The following is a 21,000-nucleotide window of genomic DNA, read 5'->3' as shown; positions in this document are numbered from 1 at the left end:
GACTCGTTTGATAAATGTTTTGTGGAAGACGTGACTCTGATAGGAAGTTTCACACTGGCACAACTTTATTGAGATTGCTTTGTGGTGTAGTCTTGTAACACAGTTACACAGGATTTGGGCCTTTAAGAAAACACTGCAGATTTGTTTTAAAAATACTGCTGTTCTGCAAATTATAAACACAAGAAGTGATATTAACAGAAGGAAAGCGCATTCTTCCCCTTCCTGTTCTAAAGAAGGACTTTTTGACTCTGACATCTTCTTGGCAGCAAACAAGACTTTTAGTCATTTGATATTTTCTTCTGATTCACATTCATGTAGTGAAGGAGAAACTGCCACAACTAAGAAATGAATGCTGGAATCCTACCATGTTATGCCTGGCTCGTTTTAATCCTCTCTTGGTGAATTTTCCAAGTGCGGAGAAAAACAATGTCAGTTTCTGCTGACCTACTGAAATCAGTGAGCTGTCACACAGAAGCTGTGTTGGTGACTAGAAGATTTTTGATTTGTCAGAGTGGAAAGTTAGTACATTGCTTTTTCCTTATCTTAGAAAAGTAAAAATAAATGATATCTATAAAAAGTTTGTCTCTCTTAAAAAGAAAACTGAAAAACCCGTAATGTTTCTAACATTTACAAGGATATTTCTGTTCCTGCTGACCTTTGAAAGGCTGTCCTAACAAAGCATTCTTGCTGCTGTTCATACTGCAAGACATAATCATGGCCTTTACACACTTTCACTCTATAAAATGGATCTGGAATACAGGTATTTTGGGGAAAATTCTTGGAAAACCTCTTTGGAATATAAAATATATCAGTAAAGCACATAAATTTTAAGTGTCTTGCTTCATGAATTTTATAAAGTGAACACATCTATGCTAACTGCCACTGAGATCAAAATTACCTGAAACCTTCAGGGGTCTTCCTGGTCTTCCCCACAAAGCACCACCATTCTGACTTCTGTCATTACAGATTAGTATGCTTGTCTGCCTTTGAAGCTGTGTAAACAGAATCCTATCACGTGTGCTCTTTTGTGTCAACCTTCTTTCACTCAATTTTATGTCTCTATGATTGATCCATATCGCTACATGTGATAGTAGTTCTTTTTCATTCCTATATAGTATTTCATCGTGTGAATATAGCACAACTTATATACATATTCTACTGCTGATAGTCTTTTGGGTTGTTTCAATTTTTTGTCTATTATCAGTGAAGCTGCCAGGAACATTCTCATACCTGACTCCTGATGAATGTAAGCGCTCATTTCTGTTTCCTATTAAGCCCAGAGTGGAACTGTTGAATTATGACATATGAATATACATACATTCAGCTCTAATCCTACCAAACGTATTCCAAATTATTTGTATCAATTTATGCTTCACCAATAATTTATATGAGAGTTTAAGTTGCTTTATATACTTGCTAATATTTACCATTTACAACATTTTAATTTAGCTGTTCTCATGGCTATATAATGATATCTTGTAGTTTTGTTTTCCCCTAATGAATAATGTTAATATTTTTATTCTTATTAGTTATCTGAATATACTCTTGTAAAGTTCTTATTCAACTCTTTTATCTGTCTTTTCCTTAAAATTGATTTTTTTCCTACTAATTTTTTGATATTTGCTATATATTTTGGATATGATTTTTTTTGCTAACCACATGCAGAAGCAACATATTCCCCTAGTATGTAATTACTTTTATCTCTTTATTTTTTAAAGATTTATTTATTTATACAAGAACCAGGGTACAGGCCAGAGGTGCAGGAGGGTGAAAGGATTCACCAGAGACAGAAGGTGGACACCCTTGTTCTTGTCTGCCAGCATGCTCATGACAACTTCAACATGTCATTTTCACTACTTGAGTAACTTTACTGACTTCAACCATATCCATGTGGTAATATCCATGTGGTGTCACAGCATAATCGTCAGTGACTGCTTCACCCATAAACCGGTGGGGGCCATTGTGCTGTCAGTGACTGCTTCACCCATAAATCAGTGGGGGCCTTTGTGCTGTCAGTACAACACATGAGCTGTCAGTGCAACATATGAATCTCTGCAAGAGCTTCCATTTGGATGTTCAGAATAAACTCTATCACAGCCCTCACTACAGCCGTTATGATCACTATATCTTCAAAAAGAATGGTCATCATGAAAACCAAATGGCCATAATCTCAGTGTATATAGTCTTGAGGTGGCAGCGCATAATCTTGATGTCTCAGAAACTTGATAATCTCTGCTTGAATAATTTCTTTAGTGACATAACAATCATCTCTGGGTGACTTTTAGTCCTTGCTCCTGGAAGAGATTGGCTTTCTGCATGGAGGACCTCCATAATTTTCTCTCCCATGTGACGCTGGTCCTTATCCTCCCATTCTACTATTGTTTTGTCCTGGTGCAGAAGGAACAGATCTTTTAGGAGGAGACCTCCATTTCTTGAAGATGGACCTCTTTTCAGTGAAAGGAGGTGCCTGGAAGAACTCATGTTGAGATTCAGAGAATATCCACTATCATCCAAGTGTCCTCCACAGGAGGGATCCCTCTTGCTTCTACTCTTGCATATCTAAGCCTTCTTAGGGTGCCTGTGTTTCTTGGAGGAGGTGGTGCTGATCTCTTTCTACCACCACTTTCAAAACATGGTTTGTCGGTTTGCTTTGCCTTAATTGTTTTTCCAGTCAAAGTCTTTCCATTCATATCTTTGGCAGAAACTTTATTATTACAGAACTCTCAAAAAATATAAAAACAACTCCTCTGGTCTTGTTTCCCCACCCTTCATCAAAAGGACTTCCACTATGTTGCCATATTTCCCAAATACTGCTTCAAGAGTTTTTTTCCATTGGTTTTAATTTTGAGACTCCTACGAACAGCTTCTAAGGATGATCTACTTCTACCGTTTTCTTTTTCTCTATTACTGAGGTCTTGCCATAGCATTCTCTCAACTACTGCCATCTAAACTTAATATTTTGTAGTTTTGATGCTATTATGGTATAATATAAATTTTTCCCAATTGTTTGTTGCTAGTTTGTTGTTATAAGTATAATGTATCTTTATTGACCTTGTGCTCTGTGACCTTACTAAATTCACTTATAAGCTCAAGACGTTTATAGATTACCTTTGTTTTATCTTAATATAGAATCTTCACATTTCTAAGTATGATAGTTTCCTTCTTCTTTTTTAAACTTTATCCTTGTAATTTGTTTTTCTTGACTTTATAGAACTGCCTAAAGCCTCCAGTTCTGTTCAATATTGTTGAATAGAAGTGTGATAGTGAGCGTGCGTGTCTTGTTCCTGACCGCAATGGGAAAATGTTTACTATTGTTAGCTAAGAACTTTATCATATCATCATGAATTTTAATCACACGATTGAATTTTATCAAATGCTGCATTTATTGATATGTTCCTATGCATTCATATGAGTTCCCTTTTTGTCTTATCAAATCATTGATTTTTTTTTTTTTTGGAGAGATTGACCTGCAGTTGCACAAATAATACAGGCAGATTACATGTATTCTTTATCCAGTTTCCTTCAGTGAACACATTATTCAAACTTAGAGTACAATATCTGGTGGTTATTTGCACTGATCTAATCCACTGATCTTTGTTCATGTTTCCACCCTGATTTTTGAATGCAAAATCAACTTTGCATTTTTTATTCATAAAATATTATATATTATGTGATATTTACTGTTTATTACATTAAATAAACTAATATTTTGTAAAGAGTTTTTGCATGTATATTCATGAGAGATATCGGCCTGTAATTTTCTTTTCTTTTAAGGTCTCTTACAAGATTTAGTTATTAGAATTAAATTAAATAGAATGATTTGGATGTGTTTCTTTTTTCTCTGTTCTCTGAGTTTGTGTGTTTGGTATTACACCTTTGTGAAATGTTTGGAAAACATCAGTGATGCAAGCCTTCTGGGCTTGAAATTTATGTGTGGGGTTAAATTTAAAGTACATGTTTGATTATTTTAACATATCTAGGACCATTCAGGATTTTATTTCCTCCTATTTTTCAGATATTTTTCAAAGAGATGGTTCTATTTCATCTAAATTTTCAAAATTATTGGGAAAATTTTTAATAATGCCTAAAATCTACAGTGATATTTCCTTTTTTCATTGGACTTTTCCCCTTTTGATTAGCTTTACTAAGTATTATCAATTTTGATTAACCCTTCAAAGAGACAGTTTTGCTTGTTGATTTTCTCCTTTATCAGCTTTTTATTTGATTTCTGCTCTTTATTTCCTTTTTCTACTTTCTTTAAATTTACTTTTGCTATTTTTCTCAATTCTTATAGTTAAAGCTTAGATGATTGAAAATTGTCTCTTAATACATAGTAATAAATTTCCTTTTATTTATTTTTAAGGATTGATCTTATTTATGCATATCATCCAGATAGATTGTTTATTGTTATGTTTCTCTTCATTTTCTCTTTATTTCTCTTAATACCTCTAGCTTTAAAATATATTTATTTTGATCATTTATGTATCTATATCACCTTCCTTATGGTTAAGTTTGCAAGGAATATTTTCAGTCTATCTGTGTTCCTATATTTAAAAATTCATTTCTTATTAAAAAAAAAACTATGTAAGTAGAGTTAATTTTGAAATGGAATAATAACTTCAAAGACAGTACTCTCACAGTGCCTTAGCTTGTGGTGCCCTTGGAGAGAAGTGGTAATGGACTCAGTAGTTTATTTCTATTTATTTATGTTTACATCATTGTCCATTTTTGTACAATGTTTGATTTCTCCTCTCAGGTTTTGTGCCCATAAAGTTATCACGACAATGACACCTGTGAACCATCACCATAGACTCTTATGCTCTTCCCTCCTGTTTTGGTTCCCTTCTCTCCCCCTTCCCTGATGAAGGTTTCCAATTTATAGTTTGCCTGCTAGTTTTTTTTTTTCCCCTGATCCCTTGTATGGTTCCCCTGTGTTCCTCCTATAAGTGAAATCATCCAATGTTTTTCTTTTCCCGTCTGACTCATTTCATGGAACATAGCCCCTTTCAGCTGTGTCCATGTTGTCGTGAATGGCCTAAGTTTATCTTTTTGATTGCTGAGTACTATTCCATTGTGTATATACACTACATCTTCTTGATCCAGTCATCTATTTTTGGGCATTTGGGTTGTTTCTGGATATTTAGCTATGGTAAACAGTGCTGCAATGAACATAAGAGGGCAAGTCAAGTATCTTTTTGAATTAACATTTTTGTGTCCTTTGGTAGATTCCTAGGAGTGGAATTGCTGGGTCATATGGTAAATCCATTTTTAGTAATTTGAGGACTTAGTAGTTTAAACTTGATATAGCTGATGGGAAATTTTTTGATGGAATATTTTTCCTCCAATGAGCACTATTACACTTATTTGTTTCAACAGTATTTGGTATTCATTATAAATTGTGTTAGGTTAGAGAGGAGAAGACTTGAATTATAGACTGTGACTCAACATCCTCAGAGGGAAAGATCTATAGTCTTGCGAACTTTTGAAATTTTCTTAGAAATATTTCTAATTAAACTAGACCATATTGGAGTTATAGATGAATCAGTGAAATATTTTACGTGGTAAGGAAGCTCTGAGACCATCTGAGTTCACTGTTATGCTTCTGAATACTTGAATATGGAAAAATAAAGTGTACTTTCATTTTTGTTACTCATGCCATGCATTTTAAATAAATGCTAAATACTTGGAACTTGAATTTAGATGTAATTATGACCTTTAGAAATAACAACTGGCTTAAAAAGACATGAAAGTACAAATAAAATGGGCAACTGTCAGTTTCCAAGTTAAAGTTGTTGTGCTTTACAGCTTTCAGTCTTAGAGAAAAGACTTCACTATTTTATATGTAATACGATTCTCTGGGCTCCTGACATCTTCATAGAATTTGAGTGGACTTTCCGCCTCTTGAAAATGAATGGACATTTTCTTGCCTTCCACACTCATGAGCTTCACTGCCAGGGGGCCGAGGTTGACATAATCCTGTAATGAATAGAGATAAGAGAATGGGAGAGTTGATTTAGCAGGTTAATACTCTCAAAGGATTTTTAAATTTTTTTTTATAGTTAACATTTATCTGACAGATTTCATTACCCTCTGAATTGACTATATACCATATAACACCTGCAGTATGAGGGCTACTATAAATAAAAAATCACTCAGTAACCTACATACCCACTCTGGCATATAGCAAAGATCTCCCAAAAGGCAGGCTAGAAAGTTTGCTCATTCTGGAGGGGAGGGCGGCTAGACTAGGGAGATAATGTAAGTTTAGTTAGTGAAAGATAAGTGTTGGCTGCATATACATGGTCCATCACTGGCTAGGATATAACTACAACAGAGTTTCTACATCATCCAAGAACAAAGGGGAAGATCTGCAGACATTCCTTTGACTATAAATATTCTAGTAGCGAGCAAAATTCATGTATATATGATACATACAAACGCATGCACACACACACACACACACACACAATGTTTCCACATTCTTCCAGACTGCCAATAGCTAAAGGTATCAACAAAGAAAAGCAAGTCTAATTTATATGAAATCTTGCACCCAAAGCCAGTTTCAACTGAGTTGAAACATTTCAGGTCCCACCCCATGTGCCTTCTTCTCGGAAGCCTCCCCAAGCCATGATTCTGTCTATTTATCTCCTTTAAACTATAGCAAACCTGCCCTGAATGTCCAGTATGTGTCAGGTGTTGTACCAAGTGCTGGGGTGCAATTAAGCTCACAGACTAGTCAGGAAGGTTGATACCAGTGGTCCAGTCGTCTAGGACAGTAATGAATTATTTTCGTATCTGTCTTTGATAAGCATGTAAGCAATTTGTGGGTAAAGCCTGCCCTGCAGGTGACTGGGGGCTTCATTTCTTCCTGTTCTCCCCCTTTAAATTCCTAAGTATTTAGAAAGTACTTGGCATGTAGTGGTGTTCTCAATAAACACATTAGAATTTAGGAGACTCAAAGAACAAGAACAAAAGGCATTGTTTTACTTTTCAAAAATGCATATAATTGTATTTTTAAAAAAATACAAATAATGAGCCAAATAAATGTAAGATCGGAGAAAAGAAAATTGGTAGAAGGCTACCATTTATTTCAGAATCATCTGAAGGAGGATTCTGAAGTCATGTACTGTATTTAGTCTGCTCAACCTGACCTAACAAAATGTCATTGACTGAATGGCCTAACATAAATTCCTCACAGTTCTAGAGGCTGGAAGTTCAAGGTCAGGGTGCCAGCATGATTGGATTCTGGAGAGAGCTATCTTCCTGACTTGCAAATGACTGGCTGCCTTCTCATTGTGTCTTTACAAGGGAGGAAGGGAGAGAAGGGAGAAGAGAGGAAAGGAGAGAGAAAAAGCTCCTGCTCTCCTTATGGGGGCAGAGTCTTACTGGATTTGGGTCACATCTTTATAAATTCATTTAATCTTACTTAACTCCTAAGGATCCAAACTTCACATGTAGTACCAATAGGTATTAAGACTTCAACATATGAATTTGCGGGATGGGACTACGGTAGAATTCAGTACATATCACATACAATGCCATTTCTACTTCCATACGAAAACTTCCATACGAAAGAAGAAGGTCTTTCATTAAACCAAATTGTCTGCAACTTTTGGAGTTATAATTATCCATTATCCTGAGGTCATCACGATATGTCAGGTATCAGGATTCCAAGATACTCACAGAGATAGAATGTCATAGCATTTAGAACTTTAGTCTTTAAATCATCACTTGATAGTAGTAGGACTGAGTTGTATCTTACAATACTATCATTCGAGACAGAAGGAAGGGAAAGGCACTCAACAGAAATAACTAAAATTTTAACACCATTGTAACACCAAGCCGAGCTAAAGTCACAATCATTAAGAAGCAAAATAACAAATATAGAGAAATATAATATTATATTATTCTGTATTATATAATACAGAGAGAAGCAGAGTTAAAACATGGCCCATCAAAACGAATTGTGATCAAACCATCCAACAGATCACAAAACTAGTCCATCATACACTAACCACAGAAGAACCTTTAAACAAAAATCAATAGAAGCAACATACAAGCTAATGTAATTAATATATTATGGTATTAGAAGAAAAATAGACATGTGAGTCAATGAAACAGGATCAAAATCCCAGAAATAAATCCATGTATATATTAATACTTAATTTGCGATAAAGGTGCCATGAACAGTGGGGAAAGCAGTCTCTCTAACAAATAGTGCTGGGAAAACTTCATACGCAGACGAATGACATTGCATCACTCTCTGAACTTCAGGCACAAAAATAAATTTGAAAGGGATTAAAACATATGTAAGACCTGCAACAATAAAGTATATAAAGCTAAACATTGATGATACATTTCATGACATTAGTGACAAAAGATGTTTTGGGAGATTTGACCCCTTATGGTAAAAGAAATAAAAGCAAAAATAAAAATCTAATTAAAGAGCTTTTACACAGCAAAAGAAAATATAAGTAGATTAAAAATAGATCTCACTGAATGGGAGAAAATATTCATATGTTACACAACTGACAAAGGGTTAACACCCAAGGTTTACAAAAAAAGTATTCAATTTATCTCTAAAATAAAGAGCCCAATTAATAAATGAGCATAAGTTCTAAACAGACAACTCACCAAAGAAGATATCCAGAAAGCCAATAGACACATGGAAAAAAATGTCCATTGCTTTTAGCAAGGGTGACACAGGTGAAAACTGCACAGGGATACCATCTTGCACCCATGAGAATGGCATGTATTAAAAAGAATACCAAAAAGTGCTAGAAAGGATGTGGAGAAAGGGGCCCCACATTAAACTGTTGGTGGGACTGTAAACTGGTAAGCCATCTTGGTAAAAGGCAAAAGATTTAGATGATCTGAAGAGAAACCCGAGTATTAATATAGCCATTTTGAAAAGTGATCTGGATTTACCGTAAAAAAACTAATAATGGAGGGCTCCCCAGTGGTGCAGCAGGTTGAGCACAGCACTGTGAAGCTGCCTGCAGCCTCTGCAACACAGGTTCAATTCCCGGCCGGCCAGGGAGCAACCCACATGGTGCAGCAGACCTCTCCTGCCGCCCGCTGCTCCCCTCAGCAGTGTATTTCATCAGTCTGCCTGTTCTGTTCCCTGCTCTGTCTCTGGTGAATCCTCTCAACCTCTCACACCTCTGGCCTGTACCCCAGTTCTTGTATAAAATAAATAAATCTTAAAAAAAAACCCACAAAAAATTAATAATGGAAATATTGTATGACCTAGCAAATTCACTCTTGGGCATCTATCCAAAGAATATGAAATTATCAATTCAAAAAAATTCATGTTCTGCAGTGTTTATTACAGCATTATTTATGATAGGACAAACAACCCAAGAGCCCACTGATAGAGGGTGGCTCAAAAAGATGTGGTCTGTGCACACAACGGAATAGTGTTCTGCTATAAGGAAAGATGAGATGTTGCCTTTCACAGAAAATGGAAGTAGTTTAAGGGAATTATGTGTAGTAAAGTGAGTCAGAATAACAAAGACAAGTATTGGACATTGATATAGCAAACCAAGCAATAAAGCAAGATACTTAGAAAAACTACTAGCTTCTGAGATTGGGGTGGGGAAAAGGAAGGGATAAAGCATCAAAATGCCCAAAAGCCCAAGAGAGAACTTTCTAGAGGAGCCCGCCTGAATTCCTAGTCAACAGAAAACCTGAAAGAAAATAGATAATTATTGTTATAAGCCACTGAGTTGGAGGTCAATTGTTACGCAGCATTAGATAACTTAAATAATTACTAATAACTGAGATCTATAAATGAATTTATAGTAAATTGGGCAAGGGTAGGAGTGAAATAATATCCAATGAGGGAGATGAATGATGGACAAATTTTACTAGTAACTGCAAATGGAATTTTCCATCCCCTTTTTTTGGTTAATTTTCTCCATTAGTAAAACAGCATTTTCTTTCTTTTTTTTTTTTTTAAGATTTATTTATTTTTACATAAGAGCTGGGGTACAGGCCAGAGGTGTAGGGGTGACAGGATTCACCAGAGACAGCGTGGGGAACAGAACAGACAGACTGACTGAAACACACTGCTGAGGGGAGCAGCGGGCGAGACAGGAGAGGTCTGCCATGCCATATGGGTAGCTCTCTGGCTGGCCAGGAACTGAACCCACATTGCAGAGGCTACAGAGAGCTTCACAGCGCTGCACTCAACCCGCTGCGGCACCAGGGAGGCCCACAGCATTTTCTTAATAATCAAAGTTGTGTTCACATGAATCTTACCTTGAAATCCTGCTCATCCTCATAGAGTAGGTTTTCCATTCTAGAGATCCCAGACTCTGTGCACATGCTCTCTTCTTTGTCATTCCCCTCATGCAGTTCATCTGTGATGGTCTCCTCACCAAAGTGCGGGATAGTGCTCTCCACCAATGAACTCATCGTGTCTTTACTTTTTACATCTACAGGTTGTGAGATGAATGTAAAGAAATTAATTATGTCCATGTTTCAGACAGATAAAAATAAAAATACAATGCCTAGCTTGCCATTTTTCAATCCGAAAGCCCTTGGAGACTCTCCTGGAGGAGATGAGCTGGAGAATTAGTAATGTAGAAGGTACGTATTAAAGTGAGAATGTGTCCCATTTTCAGAAACTCGAAGCTGTATTTCCTTCTGTTAGTTAACAAATCACAGTGATCACCTGGGAACCTATATGTATATTAGTATTGTGTTTGGCTAAACTGGAACCCTAACCACACCGGTGTCAAAGACTTTCTGTCTCTCTCCACTGGTTTCTATTTACTTCACTGTGAAATATGGTGACTCTGATTTGAAAATCAGACTAGAGAAAAGCACTGCAAGAAAAAAACAAAACATAGAGGCTGACGCATATCTACCCCCTAAGTAGCTCATGAGTCTGCGGTGCCTGTCCAGAGCAGATGCTCAGTGTGTGTTTGCTAAATTGAAAAAACAAACAAAAAACTACCACCGTAGTAATGAAGCAATACCTAAATATGTTCCTGGTGACTGCAATGGCATTTGTTGAGGTGGCACTTCCTGTCCAGCAGCTTGGGTAAGATACAGTCTCCTAAAAGAACAAATAAGAAAGCAGCCTGTCAGGCAACAAATATTCCTACCTGCTAAACAATGTCTCTTTCTCTGCCACATGCTAGAGACACATAAAAAAAAAACCCAAAACCAAGACATGGTTCCTACTTTTGAGCAGGATATGGTCCAGTGGGGTTTTGGGGTGATGGTTTTACCAAGGTGGGGTTTTACCATGCTATGGGGAAGAAAGAAGCAGCACCTGACTTAGCTGTAGGAGACAACAGAACGTTTCCATGAGAAGAAACCTGAGCTGCGTCTTGAGGAACTGGGGGTAGGTTTGCCAAGGAAGAGCTTGGGATGAGGGAAAGTCACTCCCAGATGCGAGAACAACACACTTAAGAGTCCCAGAAGTGAGAGTAGTCAGTTTGGTCACCTGCGGCGATCCAGGTGAGGGCTGACAGTCTGGATGGGATGTGATGAGAGGAAGGAGAGGCAGAGCGGGGAGCCCTCAGGGGGCATGTAGGTGTGCAGAGAGGGCCGTGTTCCAGCCAAGCCCAGGGAGCTGTGCACCTGCTATTGCAGCTCTGCACCTGGGTTTCATTCTGTGCTCTGTTTTTCAGATGCCTGCTAAATTTCTAAAAGAAAATTTGCTGCCTTGAAAGCTTAGTATGGCATTTCCTTGTGGTTTGTCTGAAGATGTACAGATGTGCAAACACCCCTCATGCTCAGCAGCTGAGCAACCACAGTGAATCCCCTGATTACAGGCTTCCAATTTTATTTTAATTTTTAAAAAGATTTTATTTATTTTTGTGTAAAAGAACTGGGGAGTATAGGCCAGAGCTGGGGGTGGGGATTCACCAGAGACAGAATGGAGAGCAGAACAGGCGGCTCTACTGACATACACCGCTGAGGGTGGCAGCGGGTGAGAGGGGAGAGGTCTGCTGCGCCCTCTGGGTAGCTCCCTGGCAGGGGATCAAACTCAGGCCTTCATGCTGGTAGTGCTGAGACTTCACCCTGAAGCCACCAGGGAGGCCCAGGCTGCCAGTTTTAAAGAGCATGAATAAAGTGTTAATCTGAGCTGCTTAAGACTCTAACAAATAATTTAACAGCACACAATTTTTAAATCTATAAACGCTTCTAAAGATTTGATTTAGTAAAGGTTAGTTTTACAGGTAGCTCTCATCTGCAGACAGACATGTCTGGGCTCCTAGAATTCTCTTCTTCCCTGGTTTATTTTGAATAATTAATAGCTTACTAAAATGCCATAACTTTCATAAATCTGACTTTTCTCTTGTCACTTTTATATCTGATAGGGCAGCAACACTTGATATTTAATGATATAGAAAATAGTTTAAAAAATGTTATTGTATCCAGTAGTGTTAGATTTATAGGCGTTCATCCACTCAGCCTTAGCCCTGTGGTCCTGGAGGTCCCACCTAGTGAACATTCCTCTCGTAGTAATTCTATGAGCAAGAATATCCTACTTTTGGTCTAAATAGGGAAACAGAACTTCTGTATGTCTCTTAGGAAGAGTTAATAGCTACTTTTTAGCATCTTACTAGAATTCTCAGCAAAGATGTAAAAAAGGGCAGTTGCCATAAAATATACAATATGTGCTGTATTTCTCTGACTTGAAAATGGGTCTAGGGAAAGCTCCTGAATCCACTCAAATTCACTCCCTGGGTAAGAAGTGTAATGGATAATTGAGGGTTTACACATTTCTCTATTTCTTTATGTGTATCTTTATTTTTTTGTTTTAGTATTTTATTTGTTTTGGTATTTTTTATATTAACTTTTTAATTTTTTTTACATCATTGTTCATTTCTAAACAATATTTGCTTCCCCCACCCCCTCAGGTGTAGTCCCCATAAAGTTTCCTTCCCCAATGCACCCGTGCACCATCACCTCAGTCCCCTGTGCTCCTCCCTCCCTCCCTCTGATCCCTCTCCCACCTCCTCCCCTGCAGGATGTCTCTGGTTTATAATTGGCTGTTTTTGCTTTGTTGTGTTTTGTACTGTTATTATTTTTTTTCCCCGATGTCTTATTTGGTTCCTCTATATTCCTGCTATAAGTGAAACCATCCAATATTTTTCTTTTTCCTTCTGGCTTATTTCACTGAGCACAATTCCTTCTAGCTCCATCCATGTTGCTGCAAAAGGCATGTGTTTATCTTTTTTGATTGCTGAATAATATTCCACTGTAGTATATGCACCACATCTTCTTGATCCAGTCATCTATATGTATCTTTATATAATGTCCTAAGTAGTTGCCTCAAGGCAGTAACAACCTAGCCAGGAAGCAGACATTAAATAAATCATCAGGAGCATGGCAAATACAAAGGGAAAGTGCAGAGAATCCTGGAAGCATAAACTAGGGTAGCTAACCCAGTGTTTATCTTTTTTAAATATATTTTTATCTTTTTTAAATATAAATTTTAAATTTTTTACCTTTTTTAAATATATTTTTAAAAATAATATATTTATTTATTTAGTGCTGCAGGACATGCATCGGTGGCTGCCTCGGTGGCTGCCTCGGTGGCTGCATCGGTGACTGCTTCGGTGGCTGCATCGGTGGCTGCATTGGTGGCTGCATCTGTGGCTGCATCTGTGGCTGCCTCGGTGGCTGCCTCGGTGGCTGCCTCAGTGGCTGCATCGGTGGCTGGCCCACAGGCCTCGTCCTCTTTCTGGGCAAGAACCTGCCTCCAGGACCATGGCAGACCCGGCTGCTCAGACCCCCAGGTGCACCTGGAGGCAGGTCGCAAGGCAGAGCCACTCAGGAGCCTCTCGTGGGACAGGTGTGGGGTGGTTCTCCTGGCAGCTGCGTGATCTGGGAGCCCCCTGTGGAGCAGGAGCCTGTCCTGCTTTGTCCAGACCAATGTGGCCTTGGGGCTCCGGGCCTCCTCACCTGCACTCAACCCAGGGTTTGTGAGCATTGCTCATGCCGTTTTTTCCCCTGGAAGCTTCTTTATTCCATCTCTCCCCAACCTGAAGCAGGACTAAGCACTCATGTTTCTCCCGAGTGAAAACGAAGCCACGAAGCAATGGATGATGTGAATTTTACTGAAGATTTTTGTGGGAAGACTCAGGGCCGGGTTAAGTTGCATAAGAGACAGCAGACAGCATAATGCAGATCCCCATTCAAAGTTTCTCATCTCCCTTTCTGTCCTTGCCAGCTTTTATCTGGCGGATTAAAGAATTACTCTTTATGATAATTGGCACTTCACATCCAAATCAACACCAGATTATTACACCAGATTGAACTGACTGAAGCGGGAGGTGGAGTTGGCAGGGAAGGGGGTAGCTCATTTCTAAGGTCTGGCGGGTTCAGAAAAGAGGAGGAGAGAATGGCAGGTAGAGCAGCAACGTGGATGGAGCAGGAAGAAATTCTGCTCAGTGAAATAAACCAGAAGGAGAAAGAAAAATAGCGGATGGTTTCACTTATAGCAGGAATATAGGGGAACCCAACAAGACATCAGTGTGAAAAATAATAACAGTACAAAACACAACAAAGCAAAAACAGACAATTGTGAATCAGAGACATCCTGCAGGGGAGGAGGCGGAGAGGGATGAGAGGGAGGGAGGGAGGGGCACAGGGGACTGAGGTGATGGTGCTCGGGTGCCTTGGGGAAGGACACTCCATGGGGACTACACCTGAGGTTGTGGGGGGAACAAATATTGTTTGAAAATGAACAATGATGTAAAAAAAATAAAAACAATTAATTATTAAAAAAAAAAAAAAAGGACGCCACAGCACCAGCAGGTGGAGATTAGACATGAACACAAAGAAGGTGGCGGGCAGAGCAGATGGCAAGGATTATAGGCGGAACAGAAGCCTGAAGCTGGAAACCTGATCAGAGAGTGCAGGACTGGCAAAAAAAGAGCACCAGCTCCCTGGGGGGCAGCCAGACGCCTGCCTCCCGGGGGGATCCGCCAGGGCATCAGTGCAAGACTGTGAATACAGGAGCTCAGGGACCAGCCAGTTGGTTCAGTCTGCCTGCCGACACCATCTGTACCGTACCTGCTTTTCTAGAGCAGCCCCCATAAATTTTGGGAGAGAGGTAGTAGGTGACCTTTCTCTACTGTGGAGCACACACCCCCACCTCCCCACCAGCTTTCAGGCTATAAAGTAATTAATAGCACTAGCTTCCAGTGGCTCCAATCTTGTATCCTAACACCCATCACTTTGCACTTTTGCATCAAACAAAAACCACACGACCTAACCTGTATTCACCCTTTTCAAAACACATTAAGAAGTTTATAAATAAACAGTAACAACAACAGCAACAAAAATCTTATCATGTTTCAAATAGTTTTCTTTCCACGGTACACAAACAACAGGAACTACATGGATGAAATTTTTTTCCTGTCCCTTCTACCATTTTTAACTTCTTTGCTTTAATTCTTATGCCGAGACATCTCTTTCCCATCTTGGGCATACACCCTGCATTTGTGTGATTCATTGCCCCTCTGCTCCTAAATGTGCTATTTAGATGATTTCTTTGACTTCTTGTTTCTGACTGCTTGCCCGAATTATGACTGCCACTTTGAGTTTTAATTTTATACTTCAGGGCATAGTTTTTTCCATCAAAACTGGAATATTAAAAAAACATAATGAATAGGCAAAAACCAAGTTTTTGGATCTCTACCATTTTAAGGCATTTTATGCACACTATCATATTTGTGGCATATAATGAATACATTCATTGTGCAAAGAAGATTTATTCATATTTTAAAAATGTTTATAAATTTAAAAACAAAGTGAAAGAAACTTTTCTTCATATATACATGTTTTAAAAATATTTTCCAGATATGTTAATGACTTATACCTGGGTATTTTGAGATCCACAAGTCTACAGTTGAATAGTTGATCAATAAGCATCAAATTTTCTTCTTCCAGTTCATGAATAACATGTTCCATATCTTCAACTTCCTTTCTGTGAATTTCAATCTGTTCTCAGAAGAGAGTGGTTGTTAGCAATTATTGACTTAGTTCTACTTAATCTATAAGAAATTCAACTCCTAAAATTATATTTGTCAGGGGGTTGGATCTATCCTGTATTATTTATTATTGGGCTTGCTTGCCCTCCCTTTCAAAGAAGGAACAGTAGTACTATTTTCTAGACTATTTGCATAACCTATGTGCATGGTTAGGCACTTATAAAGAGAATGGGAGGAGTTGTCCTTTCCTACCCTTTCAAAAATATCACTGGGCTTATATTTGAGCTAGAGGTAAACAAGAAAATAAGAAGGATAAATATTTTTATCTATATTGTATAAGAATAAGAATCTGCCTAAGGTTAATTATAAACAACATAATGAAAACTCATAATAAAAAGCCTACGTTATGGCATTAAAAAAAACAGACGTACAGGCCTACTGGCTCTAATAGCTCCTGTAATACAAATATATTTTCTCTGAGTGCTGTAGTGGTTCCAGGAAATATCAAGCAAATGGAATATTGCTCATCCATTCATCCAATTGCACTCTATGACTGCTATGTACCAGAACCCATCATGCACTTTGGAAACAAAGGATCAGCAAGATATAATAACCTTCAAGGAACTCTTAGTCTAGTGAGAAAGATATAATGAAAATAGAAACAAGTGTGATTAAAACCATAATAGAGGTTGCCCAGGTGCTGTGGGAGGAAAAAAAGTTCATTCTATGTCTGCCAGCTATGAGGGGTTAAGGGGGTACTAAGCACAAGGGGTTAAGATGCAACCTATGAAGCAATCAACAGCCACTACAGCATGAGTTTGATCCCCAAACAGGGAGCTACCCACAGGGCGCAGCAGACCTCTCCTGTCTCACCTGCTGCTCCCCTCAGCAGTGTACTTCGGTCAATCTGCCTGTTCCGCTCCCCACTCTGTCTCTGGTGAAGCTCTCACCCCCTGCACCTCTGACCTGTCCCCCAGTTCTTGTATGCATAAATAAATAAATCTTTAAAAAAAAAGGGGGAGGTACTAATAGAAGAGGTGACATCTCATTTGGATCTTGAAGACCATGTAGGGATTCCCCAGGCTGACAACAGAGGGTCTATTCTAGGTGGAAGGAAACACATGTGCAAAGACACAATTATTTTGGTGTGGGTAGATATAAAAAGGGAGTGGGGAGAAGTAGGAGAGGAACTAGACAATTTGGGAAGAGTCAAACCAGCTAATGAATCTGATTTTTGTCTTGTAGGCGATGGAATGTCACTGATAGACATGGCAGACTTAATTAACATTTACTGAAGAAATGTTGACCAATTCACTTCTCTGCCCACACAGAGCAGCATGAACTAAAAAAGTCCTGGATCAAGAGGTACTCGTGGGGACCGGTTAGGACTATGGAAGAATTAGAAGTAAAAATAAAAAAGAGAAAGTGGTAGGTTGGTGAGAATAATAGAAAGATAAACTGTAGAGAGTATTTTCTTGAGGGAATATGATATAACGGATCATTTGGAAGGTGAATACTAATATTTCTGCTTTGTAATTTAATTATTGTATTTTTTAATCCTGAAGCATTCAGAATTTTACCACATGCATATTTCTAGCATATAAATCATTTATTAAATGCTTGAATTCTTACCAGGGCAGAGTTCTGTACTAGCTAGATGTAGGAGAATACAAAGGGGATTAAAGCATAGCTCCTGCCGTCAGAAGAGTTTACAATTCAGTGACCAAAACACAAGCAATTAGAATATAAAACAATATGAGTAATAGAAAAGGCTAAAATATTTCTGGTGGTTTGGAATTAGGACAAAAAGGGCATATATTAGGTATGTGCCTTAAACAATTTAGAAAAAAATCATTAAATCTGTAATATTGATTACAAAACTAGGGGGTGGTGCTTTAGGATCTCAGAGGTTGAGAAATAATCAGCTTGATTACAAGCCTGAATGCCTTACTGGAAAGTTTATAATTTTTCAAATGTCAAAGGATGAGAAAGAAGCAGAAGGAGTTGACAGCACATTTGGAATGTTTGACCTAAGGACTTGGTGCGCTTGGCAGATGCACACACCGTCTTTGGTCTCCATCTGAAGCTGAGAATAAGGTCCCTTGGAGGGAGTTAAGCTCCATTTTTCAAGCTATGGCCATCCTGTGACATACCTCTTTGGAGTATTCAGTAAGGTTCTCATTGTTACCTCACTCCCAGCTTTTCAAAATGTTAGAGAATGAAAACTAGTTCCTATTTATTGCCAGATAAATACCTTAGATTCCCAGAAAATGAAAGCAAGGAAGTAGAAGACCACTTTCCCTCCCTCCTTCCTCTTCTGCCAAAATATTAAAGAAATGTGCTTAAGAAATAAGGGCAGAACATTTAGTTAAAACTGTTACAAGACAAGGACCTAGGATCCTGAATCGAGTGTATGCTTTTGACATTTTCTCCTGCAAGATCCAAGTTGACCTTGTGCCCTTTCACACTTGAAACTCTGATTGTGAAACTCTGCCTCCCTTGCTCTCGTTTCTCTGGCTTCCCATTTTTTTACTCTAATCTAAGCTATTTGGGAATTTCAGTTTTCTTCCTTTTCCTAATTCACATGCTAAATAAAACTAGATCATTAAAGTCATGCAACGGGAGGTCTCATATACTTCTCAGAGATCTAAGTTTTTTGGTTATTCTTGAGAGATAGTTACGTGGAAAAAAGTTTTTAAGAGTTCCATTATTAAATATTCCTTGTTACTCATTCTAAACCTTCCTCAAATAAATTAATGGACATATATTGTTCAATTTGGAAGCAATTTTCAATTTTTATGATAATACTTATAACCAAAAAGGGTTTTAATTAATTTGTGAATAAATTTAATAATGCTAAAATGAATATTTATTGAAGTAGAAAATAAATGTATTGCATTACCTTAAAATTACTTGACCTTTATTACTGAACTCTTTTTGTTCCTGATTCAATTAAACTTGACATTTTTTATTTCCACTAAATTATGAGAATAAGACAAAACAGAATGTAATTTTTCACTTTAGTAGGAAGGATCATGGCAACCTACCAGCCTTTCCTGTCAGTAAAATAAATATTTTTGCATTCATTTTCTGTAAATTAAATATCTGTGGCATCTTATAAGATTTGATTTGAATAGTTAAATTATAATCATTATGATCGTACTGTTTGTATTTAATGAAAGCATAAGAACTAAGTTCTTCCCTAATATTCCTTTAACTATTAAACTCACCTCGAATTTTTTAAAATTAGTGCCTTTTTTTTAGAAAATGAGGATTCATCTTGATTGGTTTTTTAGTAGGAGTATGGGCTCCTATTCACCACGACTCTACAAAGCCAATTTAGACATAATTGTCAAAAGCATAGAAAGCATATTGAGTCTTAAACCCCTTGTCTCCTGCACTCACCAACTCCAGTCCAATAGGTTTCAAAGAAAAGGGAAAAGGAGAAGCAGACCCTGACATTTTCCCCAGAGGTGCGCGCAGATGGCGAGAAAGGAACCGTAGGGAACAAAACAAAAATTGAAGGAGAAATTTAATGAGTGCTGCTTTAGGTTTTGTGAGTTTGAAGCGCCTTTCGGACACGCACATGAAAATAAAAATTCAGTTTCAGAGCTGAGGACATACCCAAATTAGTGCTGACCATGTACATTTGAGAATCACATACAAATAATCTGCTCACAAAAGCTGTGTGGCATTGACTCTTTCCAAACGCAGTGAGTTTTCTTTCCTAGATGGCATCTAAGCCGAAGTCGTGTAGCTGCTAGTCTGGAGGCAAAGGGAAGTTCAAAGCAGTGAGCCTTGCAGAGCCTGCCCAGCACTCCTGTGACATCTAGACCAAAGATGATTTGTCTGCTTCGTTTAGCAACATGTCCTCAACGTCAACTTTCTGTCTTCAGAAAATAATTGAAAACAGATTCCGCTGGTTAACTCCTCCTATTCTCTTTTGATGGGCTCCTTTTTGTATTACTGTAATTTTACTTCAGTGACCTTTCATAACAGATAGGATCAGTCTTCTCTCTTCAACCACAACACAAACAATTCACAAAGGTTTTAACATAACTGCTTCCTTCACCTGAGATCTGACCAACATATTTAACTCATTCCTCCAGTGCGTTTATGTATATTCATTGATAATGTTTCATTCAATTTCCACTTAGTTAGGATAGACGACTTACTAAATTTCATTAGTACATATATTTGAGAAGATATAGTCAGTGCAGTGAAAAGACAACAAATGGACATTTCGGCATATTTTTAAGCAAGAGTTACAGTAAAACAGGAGCACACTGGAGAAATATTAAAGATTTCTTGGAGGAGTTACAAAATGACTCCCATGGAAATTGATTCTCAAAGTCCATCCTAAACGGAAGCACTGGAGTTTTCCAGGCAGAGGAGAGTAAGGAGCTACGTAAGGGCAGAGGAACCAGTGTATAGGAGTATAGGATGTAAGAACAACAGGGCAGAAGCTTGTAACAAGGGCGTAGAGGTCGTCACATGGCCACAGGCAGCCAGGGTGGTTGTTGCAGCGCTGATACAGGGAGACCAGACCGCTGAGTGAGGCAGTACTCTGCATGCATGGATTCCTGCGTGCTCTCCAGAGGAGGGGAGAAGAGAGCCGGGGGGCAAGCTGGGGTGGGATCTAGAGGCGGTATGTGCAGGACGTATTTGTCATTGACAAGTGACTATAACCAGGGGTTCGATAAATGACTAAACCAGAGTTGGCTGCAAAATAATGTCCACATTAGTCCATTTCAGAAATCCCCTGTGCCAGGTGCAGATTAGAGTCCTTCCCCCACAACAGAAAGGTGGAGGAGGAATGATCCGAAGGAAACCTCTGCACCTTCTTTAGTAATATGCCCCTTGGAGAGAGCAGGGGTAGGAAGAGTAAACAAAAAAAGACAATTAATCCAAAGGAGACCATGGGATCTCAAAGAGGCCACTTAAAACAGCAGAGAATAAGGTTAAATTGAGCCTTTTGCCTTGTTCCTGTCACCCAAGGGAGCAGGGAAGGCCAGATAAAAGTTAGGAGATAAAGACA

At 38.3% G+C, this 21,000-nt stretch overlaps 1 protein-coding gene across 1 annotated transcript in view; it reads right to left on the bottom strand.

Moving 5' to 3' along the window:
* CCDC83 (coiled-coil domain containing 83) overlaps positions 1-21,000 on the bottom strand; it is a gene marked incomplete at both ends in the record, with an annotated part of 56,682 nt that overhangs the window by 6,255 nt on the left and 29,427 nt on the right. The window contains 4 exons of the mRNA XM_084250996.1: positions 5,850-5,976; positions 10,264-10,439; positions 10,986-11,065; positions 15,851-15,972. Coding sequence (XP_084107122.1) covers positions 5,850-5,976; positions 10,264-10,439; positions 10,986-11,065; positions 15,851-15,972 — 505 coding nt within the window. The remainder of the gene's footprint in view (positions 1-5,849; positions 5,977-10,263; positions 10,440-10,985; positions 11,066-15,850; positions 15,973-21,000) is intronic.

Source organism: Talpa europaea (genome assembly GCF_964194135.1).
Source record: "Talpa europaea genome assembly, chromosome: 1".
Lineage (NCBI taxonomy): Eukaryota > Metazoa > Chordata > Mammalia > Eulipotyphla > Talpidae > Talpa > Talpa europaea.
This window is presented reverse-complemented; position numbering and strand designations above follow the sequence as displayed.